A 14140-nucleotide genomic window follows, 5' to 3' on the forward strand; every position below is an offset into this window, starting at 1 on the left:
TTAACATTGTGGGAAAACTGGATGAAGGGTATATAAGAGTTCTCTGTACTATCTTTGCAACTTTTCTGTAAATTTAAAATTATTTCAAAATAAAATGTTTACTTAAAGAAAGAGAGACAGCCAGCCAGACATGCAGCCCAATAGAAAAACAGGCAGAAGATGCCAACAGACACATCATCATGAGGATACCCAAACAGTCAATAAACATATGACAAGGGGTTCAACTTCATCAGGCATTATCAAAGAACTGGAAAGTAAAACCACAAAACAATGCCACAAAATACCTATCAGAATGACTAACATGAAATGGATACAAATAAAAATACGAAGTGTTCAGCAGATGTGGAACAACCGACACTCTGAGACACTGATGCTGGGATTGCGCAGCATCACAATCGCTGGAAAATTCAGAAGCATCGACCAAAGATAAACACAAAAGTACTCTAAGGCACAGCAATTCCACCACTAGTTACTCTACCCAACAGAAATGCAAATGTAGGATCTCAGAATATGATACCCCAAAATGAAGGCCTCGGAAGAAAAAAGTTTTCTCTGACTTTCTCCTGACCTCTTTTCTGGCCTTTCATTCCTCCCCTCCCCGATGCAGGGCTAGCCATAGAAACCAGAATCCCTCTTCTCAAGGTGGGTCATAGAAACCAGAACCCCTTTGCCCCAAAGCCAGCCATAAAACCTAAAAATATTACTCTGACTTTCCTCCTCTCTTTCTATTAAAAGCTAACCATAAAGAAATTATCTGGCCGGGTGCAGTGGCTCATGCCTGTAATCTCAGCACTTTGGGAGGCGTGGGCAGATCACGAGGTCAGGAGTTCGAGACCAGCCTGGCCAACATGGTGAAACCCCATCTCTACTAAAAATAAAAAAATTAGCCAGGCGTGGTGGCGGGTGCCTGTAGTCCCAGCTACTCAGGAGGCTGAGGCAGGAGAATCGCTTGAACCTGGGAGGTGGAGGTTGCGGTGAGCCAAGATCATGCCACTGCACTCCAGCCTGGGGACAAGAGCAAGACTCCATCTAAAAAAAAAAAAAAAATTATCTGACCCACCTTGCTTGATTTGAAGTCATAAGACCCCCATTCCAGAGAGGGCCCTGTCTCATACCCAGAAGGAATGCTTAGAGAGGTCAAGAACAATCTAGATAGACAGGCCTTGCTGGGTTTCCCCATTTAGTCTCTTAGCATTAGATCATACCCTTTTTGTCCAATCATACTTCTACACAGCTGCCTATACTTTTTCAAATCTAAGAATGGACTGCTTCTGATTCAGTAAGGCTAGCTTTTAAAAAATAATAAAAATCGAAAATTAAGAAAGAATGGATGTTTTCCTCTGTATATTTGGGTTTTCATTCGGAAGGTTCCTATGTCACCTAAAACTATGATCAAATAAATCTGTATGCCTTTTTTTTTTTTTTTTTTGAGACAGAGTCTCTCTTGCTCTGTCGGCCAGGCTGGAGTGCAGTGGCACGATCTCGGCTCACTGCAACCTCCGCCTCCCGGGCTCAACCAATTCTCCTGCCTCAGCCTCTGGAGTAGCTGGGATTACCGGCGTGTCCCACCACACCCAGCTAATTTTTGTATTTTTAGTAGAGACGGGGTTTCACCATGTTGGGCAGGCTGCTCTCGAACTCCTGACCTCAGGTAATCCACCCGCCTCGGCTTCCCAAAGTGCTGGGATTACAGGCGTGAGCCACCGCGCCCGGGCCTTTTTTCCTATTTTCTTTTGTCAGTGATTTTCAGCAAAACTTCCGAGGGTGAAGGAGGGGCTTTCCCTTTGCCCTGGCACATACATATGTTTCCCATAAAAGCACGTATACTAGAAAGTTCACAGTAGCATTTTTCATAATAGCCTCAAACCAGAAATTACCCACATGTTCAGCAAGAGTAGAATAAATTGCAATATATTCATACAATGGAACTTTGTACAACAATGAAAAAGAATGAAGCACTGTACATGCAACATCAGTAAATCTCACAAAGATGTTAAGCAAAAGAATCCAGACACAAAAGTATACTATATGATTCCACTTATATAAAAAGCACAAAAATAAGCAAAACTAATATAATTTGCACTTTAGAAGTCAGGATAGTGGTTACCCTTGAGGTGGAGGTAAGTGGTAATTAGAAGGGGACATGAGGGGGCTTCTGCAGTGCCCGTATGATTTGTTTCTTGATCTGGGTGCTGCTTACAGGAATGCGTCTAGTTTGTGAAAATTACTTGACTGTACATTTGTGATGTATATATTTTTCTGTATATATGTTACTATTAAATGTTTTTAAAAACAAAAAATCAAAAACTCCTTATTATGGTATTAGAGTCCCCTTATGATCAGGACCGTCACAGTCTATACCACATAAAATGTTTTGACTCCCTCCAGTATCCCCATGTACCCTGCACTCTATCCCCAACTTTTTCCTGATCCAATTGTAGAAGGCATCCAAATCCAAGTCTGTTTCTGCTAACGGGTCTTCCAGTGCAATACGTGCTCCCACCTCCCCAGAGGTGCGCATGTTGCTTTCTCCGACCAGGGTATCCTCTCCTCCCTTGCCTCCTTGGAGAATTCCTGCTCAGCCTTCAAGGCATCTCCTCTCTGAGGGTCCAACCCTTATCCCAGCACTCCTCTCTCAGTCAGAGCACCTACTGCAACCTACATATCCTGCACTTTAACAAGGAGCCCATTCTTTTGTAACCATTCATTCATCTCTCCTGATAAAATCATAAGCTCCTTGAAGACATGGATAGCTTATTTAGCACAAAGCCTGGCCTAGAATAGGTTCTCAAAAAAATATGTTGTTGCATGAGTTCCAGGTGATATGTTCAGGGATTTTCCCAATTCCCTTTGAGAAACTCCAGCTCTTCAGTTTAGAGGAGCAGTATGGAATACTGGAAAAAGCAGACACAGAAAAGTAGCAGAGGAAGGTCAAGGAAAAACTGAGCAAAGACTAAGAAGGCAACTCTAAAAAGAAATAACAAGTGGCTAATGGAATAGGAAAGATGCTCAACCTCACCAGTAAAGGAAAATGCAAATTAAAATGCTAATGAGCTATTTTGGGGGGATTTCATTACATTTACAGAAATATAAAGATAAGACATGTAGAAATATGTTCACAGTAGCATTGCATGCAATGGCAAAATACCAGAAACCACCCAGATGGCCCACTGACAAGAAAACAAATTTTTAAATTATATATTATTATTATTATTTTTGAGACAGGGTCTCACTGTGTCACCCAGGCGGGAGTGCAGTGGCATGATCATGCCTCACTGCAGCCTTGACCTCCCAGGCTCAATTGATCCTCTCACCTCAGCTTCCTAAGCAGCTGGACTACAGGCGTGCACCACCGTGCCTGGCTAATTAGAAAATGAATGAATAAACCCTGACATATTAGTACAATGAACTACTATTCAGCTGTGAAAATAAATGAACTATGCAACATGCATTGACAGGAATAAATCTCAAAATACGTGTTAAGTGAAAAAGCAAGCTGGGGCCGGGTGTGGCGGCTCACGTCTGTAATCCCAGCACTTTGGAAGGCCGAGGCAGGCGGATCACTTGAGGTCTGGAGTTTGAGACCAACCTGGTCAACATGGTGAAACCCCGTCTCCACTGAAAATATAAAAATTAGCTGGGCCTGGTGATGCATGCTTGTAATCCCAGCTACTCGGGAAGCTGAGGTGGGAGAATCACTTAAACCCAAGGGGCAGAGGCTGCAGTGAGCCAAGATCACGCCATTGCACTCCAGCCTGGGCGACAGAGTGAGACTCTGTCTCAAAAAAACAAACAAACAAACAAACAAACAATTTGGGCTGGGCACAGTGGCTCACGCCTATAATCTCAGCACTTTGGGAGGCCAAGGCAGGTGGATCACCTGAGGTCAGGAGTTCAAGGCCAGCCTGGCCAACATGGTGAAACCCCATCTCTACTAAAAATACAAAACACTGGCCAGGTGTGGTGGTGGGCACCTGTAATCCCAGTTGCCCGGGAGGCTGAGGCAGGAGAATCGCTTGAACCGGGGAGGCAGAGGCCCCAGGGAGATAAGGAGAGAGGTGCAGTGAGCCCTGTGACACTCCTATAATAAAACATATAAAGGGAAGGAAAGAAAAAGTACTAAACTTGGCTAGGCATGTTGGCTCACGCCTGTAATCCCAGCACTTTGGGAGGCCCAGGAGGGCAGATCGCCTGAGTCCAGGAGTTTGAGACCAGCCTGGGCAACATAATGAAACCCTGTCTCTACAAAAAGTACAAAAATTAGCCTGGCGTGGTGGTGCACACCCGCAGTCCCAGCTACTAGGGAAGCTGAGGTGAGAGGATCAATTAAGCCCATAAGGTCAAGGCGGCAGTGAGCCAAGACTGTGCCATGCACTCCAACTCAGGTGACAGGGCGAGACTCTGTTTCAAAACAAAGTACTAAACTTGAAGTCAGAGGCAGGATGTCTGAGTCCTGATTGATGACCATTAATCCTTGAGCAAATCACTTAAATCTCTCTGAGCCTCAGTTTTCTGTCTGTAAAATGAGGGTGATAATTCCACAACCGACATTTTAGGAAGAGTAGATAGATGTGCAAGAATGATGTAAAAGTGATTTGCAAACTATAAATCTCTTCACATGGGTGAAGCAGCACTACTCTCCCAAGTAGCTCTGGAAAGTCTGCAAGGGAAGAGGGTAGATGAGGTAAATTGTCTAATGGAGCTGATGAAAAACCTAGGGCTCTCTCTGGCACCTCATCCTCCAGAACTGGAGAATGCATCTTAGTCAACAAGGCCACAGACCTTGGCCTGCACCCCCAACCCAGAGTCAAGGAGCAAATCCTGGGGCTCCTCTCTGCTTGGTGCACTTAGTTGTTTTCTGGAGCAGGCTTGCATTTCCTCAGGACTGTGAGCAGGCTCCAGGGAGCTTTAGGAACACCCCAAAAATATCTGGCAGGGGGGTCTCCACTAGGGACTCTAAAAGGCAAGATGAGAAGTGGAGCCTTCTTCTCTAGGGAAAAAGGAGCAGTGCTAATCACAAGGTAAGCAGCCTCTAACCTCATAAACATTTTTGGGAGAAGCCCAGCTACCTCCAAATTATAGGCAGCCTCACCACTCTGTTCAAACAAATCTCCAACTCTGACTCACTCCTCAAAGCAGGGAGGGGGTAAACACATAGCTGAGGGGTTAGAGATCAAGACGCCATAGTAGAGATAAGGAGATAAACAGGGAGGCCCCAGGGAGATAAGGAGAGAGGTGCAGAGTTCTCACATCACAGGATCATGTGAATAGGGAAAAGCCTGCGTTCCCCCAGCTCTCACTCCCCAGGTTTTACAGGGCTCACTAGGACTGGGTAGGAGTCAAGTGTAAGGTTCTTTCTAAGAGGAACTAAAGGAAGTGGAGATTGCTCCTGAGCTGGAAACCAGCAACCTTAATTCATCTTCACCCTGTATCCCACTCTTCCCCCACTTTGCCCCTCAATCCCACCCACTTTCCCACCCCAAGTGTACATGGCCTCTCAAGCTGCTGGAGGAGCAGTCACCTCAGTTTCCCCACTTTGAAAGATGGGAGGCTGGGCACAGAGGCTCACGCCTGTAATCCCAGCACTTTGGGAGGCCGAGGCAGGTGAATCACGAAGTTAAGAGATTGAGATCATCCTGGCCAACAGGATGAAACCCCGTCTCTACTAAAAATACAAAAATTAGCTGGGCGTGGTGGCGCATGCCCATAGCTCCAGCTACTTGGGAGGCTGAGGCAGGAGAATCACTTGAACCTGGGAGGTGGAGGCTGCAGTGAGCCAAGATTGGGCCACTGTACTCCAGCCTGGTGACAGAGCAAGACTCCGCCTCAAAAAAAGAAAAAAAAAAGAAAAAAGAAAAAAGAAAAGTAGGAATAGCCAGCCCCTTGTAACAATGGCACCCAAGTGATCAGGATGAAGGAAGTCTCATAAACTCAAAGAACAGAGCCGGATGGGATAGGTGGGTGCCTACCCTCTCCTTGAGTGAGGCTCGCACCCGACTCAGCTCATCAGTCTCAGGTACATGGTCCTGCCTTCTGCAGTGCTGCCTAGGCCAGAGATGGTCCTTTGTGGAGTATGACACAAAGAATCACTCCCTTTCTTCCTCCCCAGATTAGCCAACAAAACAGGTGTTTGCTTTTCATGTGGCTGCCTACCCAGAGGCATGGGCTGGACAGGCACTATGTAGAGGGCTCACCAGGGTTACTGTGAGGTGAAATGAGAAAAAGGATTTGAGGTGGCACCCTACATGGGGCAGCCTTTCTCATTACTTGGAGCCCTAACAAAGGAAAACACTGGGCCTAGCAGTGACAGTGTGTCCGTAGAGGGAAGTGAGCTCCTGAACCAACTCTGAAGGAGACACCCACTTGCTAAGCCAGTCTCTCTCTAGGACACCTGCCTAGCAACCAGCAAACCTGGAACGAAAGGGCAAGTTCCTCAGTGCCCCCTCTGCATCAAAGGGAGTGGCTCTGCCCTCTCTAGTCTCTGACTACCTGCTTAGTGATTTTTGCTTCTGTGCCCCAGACCCAAGAAAACCACGTCTCTTTTCTTCCTTCATCAACTCATCCCCTTCCTACCCTATATTGTCTCCTCTACTTCCTGCCTCTGCTGGCCAGGCTTAAATCTGGGCCACCAGCCTTCCTGGCACATACCTATTTCCGCAACTGAACCTTCCCAACCCCTAGAAAACAAAGGTATTTCACAAGCCTCTGCACTTTGACCCAAAGAGGCATGCACCATAATTACTAGTGGGCAAGGAAGCTCATCCCACCTCTCTGAGCACACGTGTCTGGAACTGAAACCATCTGGGTGCACGCCCCCCTTCACCCTGGAAAACTATGGGCAAATGTTAGCGCCAAATGCCTGATGATGAGGTAACTCTCCTCACTCAGAGGAGATCCTTCCTTCTCCGGCAAAGCCCAGCATTCCCCAAATTCCTGGCAGGCTTGGTGACATCAGAAAAATGCAGTGCTCCTGAAAGTGAGAACCTGGCAATAAATGGGAGAGATGGGATGGTGTGAGGAGAAATTTATGGGCTGAGTTTAGGACAAGTTTCATGAGTAGAAGGAACAGGCAGCCACCAAACTTGAAAGGCTCCTCTGCTCAGCAGTTTTCCCCCACACTCAGATGTCATAGAACCAGGACTTCCACGTTTTAGAATACATTCAGTCCTCTGGAGTAAGCAGCAATGGCTACAGATGAATCCTCCTTTAAAATGCAAATATTCTGACCCAGCAATCCCACTCCTAGGTATTCCTCTCCAAGAGAAATGAAAATATATTTCCACACAAAAACTTGTACACCAAAGTTCGTAGCAGCATTATAAATGATAGCCAAAAAGTAGAAAGAACCCAAATGTCCACCAGCATTTATCCATGACGAACACAGTTGTAATACATCTAAATAATGGAATATTATTCAGCCATAAGAAGGAATGAAGTACTGATTCACATTACAACATGGATGAACCTTGAAAATATCATTCTAATAAAAGATGCCAGTCACAAAGGATCATATACCGATGATTACATTTATATTAAATATCCACAATAGGTAAATCCATAGAGAAAAAAAGTAGACTGGTGGCTGCCTAGGGCTGAGGGAGATTGGGGGGAAATGGGGAGTGACTGCTAATGGGTCAGGATTTCTTTATAAGGTAAGGAAAATGTTCTAAAATTGATTTATTGATGATTGCACAACTCTGTGACTGTACTAAAAACCACTTGGTTATATACTTTAAATGGGGTATATGAATTATATCTCAATAAAGCTGTTCATAAAAAATTATATGAAGCTCATGGTAAGGCTTCAATAAATCACAGTTCTAATTTAAAAAATAAAAGAGAGTGAGGCTCTGGAAAGACTTGGTATTAAACTACTTGAGCTTCTGAGGCCCTAAAGGAATGTCACCTATTCCATAGTAAAGACAAGTCTTCAGATTGCAGCTGATAAAAAAATTCCGAGTATACCCAGGTGTTGAGAGAAGCTCTCTGGCCAAGACAAATCCAAAAAAAGGAAAAGAAAAAGAGAGAGAGGATGAAAAAATGCAAATAGTTCCCAATTAATGTAAATTTCAAAATGCATTAAAGTAATGGTAAAGACAATAAAAAGATGCTGTAGAAAAAAAAAAAAGAAAAAAATGCAAATATTCTAAGGAAAGATAAAACTGATATATTACTTAAAGAAACCAGAGCAGTAGGGGACACCAGCTGCCTTGGTCATGAGGTCTAAAAAAGAAGAGGAAAGATGCCCAGGGAGAGATGCCAAAATATGAACCCTGACCCATCATCAGTCTAAGACCAGTACCGGCTGAGTAGGACTAGCAAAGGTTACTCAGGTCTTCACCCTGGGTCTATCTGTAGGCCTTCCTCTCACCCCTGGGACTCTCCACTGGTTGAGGGACCTGGATCATCAAGGAAACGAGAAAGAAACAGGAATAAACAAAAGTCAGCATAATGAGGAGGAGCAAACCTTGCCCAAACCAGAGAGTTCCCAGACTCTTCCTCCATCCCTTGGCTGGTTGCTTACAGGAGGTTAATATAGTCTAGTGCAAGCCAGTAGAAATAGAAAATAATAGCTAACCTCTGAGTACTTACCACATGCCAGGCACTGTGCTTCATATTTTGTGTGTATTATCTAATTTAATCCTCACAACTACCTTATGAGAAGGGTGCAATTATTATCCCAGTTTTACAAGTGAGAAAACTAAGAATGAAGAAATTAAGTAATTTGCCTAAGTGAGCTTGGGCAAAGCAGACATCAAAGCCTGATTAGAGCCCACCTTAGTCAGATTCCCAGAGCCATGCTCTTTTTTTTGTTTGTTTGTTTGAGATGGAGTTTCACTCTTGTTGCCCAGGCTGGAGTACAATGGCGTTGATCTCAGCTCACTGCAACCGCCACCTCTCGGGTACATACGATTCTCCTGCCTCAGCCTCCCAAGTAGCTGGGATTATAGGTGCGTACCACCACACCTGGCTAATCTTGTATTTTTAGTAGAGATGGGGTTTTGCCATGTTGGTCAGGCTGGTCTCGAACTCCTGATCTCAGGTGATCCACCTGCCTCAGCCTCCCAAAGTGCTGGGATTACAGACGTGAGCCACTGCACTCAGCCCAGAGCCATGCTCTTGACCACAATGCTATTAACAGAAACTATGGTTTATTACATTACCAAAAATTGTAATACAATTACACTGGGAGGATGGGAAGGAAGCATGTGAGGGGTGGGGGTATAGATTTTCCTATAATTCCTACAACAGAAGTCAATAGATGTCTAAAACTGATAAACCAATTAAAATCACTGTAAGCATATTATTTAGAAACATGGAGGTAAACACAAAACAGCTCAAAGAGTAGAAAGTGGTAACTTCCATGAAGTGGAACTTGTAGCAGGGGACTGCTATTTTCTTTTAAAAGCCTTTTGATATTATTGATACTTTGATACTTTAAAATCATGCACATATGTTCCTTTGATAAAAAGTGATTTAAGAGGCCAGGCACGGTGGCTCACGCCTGTAATCCCAGTACTTTGGAAGGCCGAAGCGGGCAGATCATTTGAGGTCAGGAGTTTGAGACCAACCTGGCCAACATGATGAAACCCCATCTCTAGTAAAAGTACAAAAATTAGCTGGGCATGGTGGCCCATGCCTGTAATCCCAGCTACTCAGGAGGCTGAGGCAGGAGAACTGCTTGAACCAGGGAGATGGAGGTTGCAGTGAGCCAAGATTGTGCCACTGCAACCCAGCCTGGGTGACAGAGTGAGACTCCATCCTCCTCCCGAAAAAAAAAAGGTGATTTAAGGCCAGGTGCAGTGGTGCACACCTGTAATCCCAGCACTTTGAGAGGCCGAGGCAGGAAGATTACTTTAAACCAGGAGTTCAAGACTAGCCTGGGCAACATAGTGAGAACCCATATCTACGAAAAATGAAAAATTAGCTAAACATGTTGAGTATGCCTGTGATCCCAGCTACTTGGGAGGCTGAGGTGAAAGGATCCCTTGAGTCCAGGAGTTCAAGGCTGCAGTGAGCTATGATCACACCACTGCACTCCAGCCTGGGCAACAGAGTGAGACCCTGTCTCAAAAAAAAAAAAAAAAAAGTGATTTAAAGAAGGATGGAAAGAAGGAAGAGAGGGAAGGAGGGAAATGAAATCAGAGATCATCCATGGTAAAGTCTAATGTCACAGACATCCGTTCTTTTGCCACACAGCTTCCATTCCCCTCCACTGATAACAACACTTGGGTCTTTGGAGAATCTCCTTCCATCACTGTAATCTGGGGGGCCTACCCATCAAGGAACTCTGTCCTGCTCTGGACAACTGGGGGCCAAGGGACAATGGTACTTTCTCCCTGGAATCTTGAGCATAATGGTGCAGAGACCTAAAACAGCTGGAACCAATTCACTAATAGTAGTAAGCCTCCATCGTTCCATTTACCCAGGCCCCAGAACATCCTTGGTTAGGGCTTTCTAAGCTTTCCCTTAAATTCTGTGAACTGCTCTATTTCCTTCTAATAATTTCCTCATCTGCTTAGTTTAGCTGGAGTCATTCTCTGTTGTTTATAACCAAAGGAAGTTAATGGAAGTATCTAGTAAAAAGGAGTTTGGTGTTTATTTGTTCTTTTATTTGCCAATATAACTTCCACAGTGGCTTGCAAAACTTTTCAATCTCAAAAACATATTTCACATCAAGACCCAGTAAACAAACACAAACATATATAATACACACACATATAACTGAAATAAAAGTTCTACCAAAAATGTCTATCCTAACACTCTAAGAGTGTTAATTCTATTTCTTTTTTAATGCTGGTCTGACCTACTAAGTTGATCTCAGACCCACTAGTGGTTATGGTCTGCAGTTCTGAAAAACACTGGCTCCTTGTACCTGCTGCATCTGCCTCCAACAATAAAAACATCCCAGAGAGTGTATTGGCCCTATGTCCATGTCCACATGTGATACACTAAGGCACACAGCCTGGCTAGTGGGGAAACACCAACAGAGTCCCAGGGCCCTCACTCCCAGTAGGATCTCTAATCAGTTCAACTGTCTACACTCTGACTCCGGAAGAAACATCTGTTCATTTATTTATTGACTCACTTTGCACATGCATTGAGCACCCATTCAGTGGTGTGAATATATCACAGATTCCTGGGGGTTGTCCAGAGCCATAAATTCTGTCTGCAAGTTGGCTCAGAGAAGAGGAATCCAGGACAAGGCCTGTGTCCTGACTGTTCACCATCTCCTCCCCACCCTTAAGGGCCCAGGAATGTCTCCAAGATCAGATCTGGGCAATGATTACTTCATCCCCAGCTTTGGAGTAAAATAAGTCTCAAGTTCAGCCTAGAAAAAAGGAATAAAAGGGAATTTCTGTCTCTCCCTTGCTCTAGAGGTCTCTGGTTAGCTTCAAACTAACCTATGATGGAGACCATCTGAATTCCTTGTCCACTATTTTCTCTTAGTAATTTTTTCTGCCCCACCAGACAAACAGCAAAAACATCAAGAAAAAGTAGAAGGGGACAGATGTAGTGACTCATGTCTGTAATCCCAAGCCTTTGGGAGGCCAAGGTGGGCAGACTGCTTGAGCCCAGGAGTTCGAGACTAGCCTGGGCAACATGGTGAAATCCCATCTCTACCAAAAAAAAAAAAAAAAAAAAATTTAGTCAGGTGTGGTGGCGTGCGCCTATAGTCTCAGCTACTTGGGGAGGCTGAGGTAGGAGGATCTACTGAAACCAGGAGGTGGAGGTTGCAACCCTCTCCCCGTCCAGAAGCCTTCGCTTGGGTCACTTCCCTCCCCTTCTCAGCCCGGGTTCTGCATCCCCTTCCTCCACTATCCCAGGGCCAGGGGCTGGAGACGGCAGCAAAACTAACACACCGTCCCAGGAAGCTATCGGTAGGCAGACAGAGGGAGGAAAACAGGAGAACTACAAGCGGGAAGAAGGAGAAATCCAAGACAAGAGGTGACCCCCAGGCGGAAAGCCCTATCCCTCTTAGCGAAAGGTAGAGTCCCTAGCCAATCTCGCAATAGTTTGAGTCCTACCGTCCCCCACTTGTCCCCCACCCTCCAGTCCAAGCCCTGTAATTTTTCTACCCTTTTTCTTGTTACTGATCATCCAAAGCACCATGATGAAATTCTATGGAGGGCCTCTGAGGTCACCAGGACCCTCGACCCACGGGAAAGCCTAAGCCTTCTTGGCAGGACACAACGTCCAAAGGCGCTCAGGGACCCAGTCGCTTGAGCTCATTCTCTTATGACCCAATCTGGCTGCCCACAAGACGCCTGAGACCCGCGGCCCAAGCACGGGCTCGCCGGCGCCGAGACCCAGGCATGAGCCGCAGTGTCCTACCAAAGGGCAGGGACGCCCCGAACCCTCCAGCCTCAAAGGAGTCTTCACCCCGCGACTCCCACTGCCCGTCGCAGGCAAAAGAATAAAAGGAGAGAAGCGCCGCGCAGGGCTGACCGCGCGAGCCGGGCACCAGGTGATGTCAGCGAACCCGGCGCAGGGCACGGAAGGGGCGGACTTAGAAACCGGGAATACAAAACCGGGAAGACAGCGAGGGCGCTTTTTCTTACCGCCGCCTGGTCCTCTGGGTGCACGTCCACCAGGGTACACCAGTTCCGCGTCCCGTTCATCTTCCCTCGGGGTCGCAGCACACACACCACTTCTCCACCCCACTGTCCGGCTCCAACAGGGCGGGCGCGCGCGGAACCGCCCCCTCGTATAGGCTCATCAGGGGCGGGGCTGAAGATAGGCCGCGCCCCCAGCTCGCGGTTTCGCAGAGAACGAACGATAGGCCAGGAGGTGAGGTGGGCGGGGCCAATGGGTCTGGGACATGCCCCATCGGTGCTCGCATGGATTTACACAAAGGTGGGGCTCGGGAGCGACATGGGGCTGCTTTAACTGAACAGCTTTATCTGGAGTATGTGGTTGCACTTCAACATTCTTCATTAATCTTGTCGCTTTCCATCTTTCCAAGATCAGTGTTGGTCAGAGGGAATCACCCTGCCTGCTCCTAGTGGATGAGGAGTTGGAATCTTGCTCCTCTCCCTATACGTAAGCCACCTGTAGGCTTTGTAGAGCTGAGTAAACCTTTCCTCCACCGCAGAAAGGCAGGCACCAACGGCCAGCTCACTCAGACTGGCCTAAGCCAGTCTGGCAGGTGCACTTCCTTGGCAAGAGGCCCAGGAGGCCCAGTCAGCTTAGGCTCTGGGTGGGGCTTGTTTTGCAGAAGCTCTTTTACTGATGCTGCCCTTATATAGTTGGGAGAGGCGGGACACATTGCCTTAAAAGGAATTTGTGTTCGTGAGAAAGGATGAGCCTTGACTTCTCCAGTTGCATTTTCTCCCCAAGCCTAGGCTGAGATCTTGAGGGCCTAGAAGAGAGGGTTGGCCAAGCAGGACCCTGGAGCTTCCTCCCCGCCCCGCTGCTCTTGGCAGATGGCTGCTTCACTTGGCTGTGGTCCACAGACAGCAGACAGAATACTTTAGGAGGAGGTCTGACCCACTCCTGAGGGGATAGTACTCCTATACCCGGCAATAGGCTCTAGTGAAGGGCCAGCTCCCTCTTCAAGGCAACACTAGGGCAGAAACAGCAGAAATGTCCCTACCTCCCAGTTAGGGACTGGGTCCTATGTCAGTTAGGAATGAATGAGGATTTTTCTACCTGGGAAGTGAATGCTGGGGTTATCACTATGACCCAAGGAAATAAAACCCAGTTCTGGTCTGTTCTACTCTAACCCTCAAAAAGGCATTTACTGCTGGCCGGGCGCAGTGGCTCATGCCTGTAATCCCACCACTTTGGGAGGCTGAGGTGGGCGGATCACAAGGTCAGGAGTTTGAGACCAGCCTGACCAACACGGTGAAACCCCATCTCTACTGAAAACACAAAAATTAGCTGGGTGTGGACGCACACGCCTGTAATCCCAGCTACTCAGGAAGCTGAGGCAGGAGAATCGCTTGAACCCGGGAGGCAGAGGTTGCAGTGAGCTGAGATCGTGCCATTACACTCCAGCCTGGGTGACAGAGTGAGACTCCGTCTCAAAAAAAAAAAAAAAAAAAAAAAAAAAGGCATTTACTGTCCTTGTTCTTCCCAAAGGTTGTTCAGGAGAGAATGGGGCTGCTCTAAACATCTCCAGGTTTCATAGGTCCCA

At 46.5% G+C, this 14140-nt stretch overlaps 1 protein-coding gene across 6 annotated transcripts in view; it reads right to left on the bottom strand.

The window, feature by feature from the left end:
- Window positions 1-12718, bottom strand: part of TUFT1 (tuftelin 1) — a 42047-nt gene extending 29329 nt beyond the window's left edge. The window contains exon 1 of one of the 6 annotated variants that reach the window (XM_024242999.3): window positions 12564-12718. In XM_024242999.3, the coding sequence (XP_024098767.1) occupies window positions 12564-12623 (60 nt within the window). In that variant the 5' untranslated portion in view covers window positions 12624-12718. 6 annotated transcript variants of the gene reach the window in all.
- Window positions 12719-14140: the final 1422 nt, after the last annotated feature.

The sequence above is a fragment of the Pongo abelii genome, chromosome 1 (assembly GCF_028885655.2).
Source record: "Pongo abelii isolate AG06213 chromosome 1, NHGRI_mPonAbe1-v2.0_pri, whole genome shotgun sequence".
Classification (NCBI taxonomy): Eukaryota; Metazoa; Chordata; class Mammalia; order Primates; family Hominidae; genus Pongo; species Pongo abelii.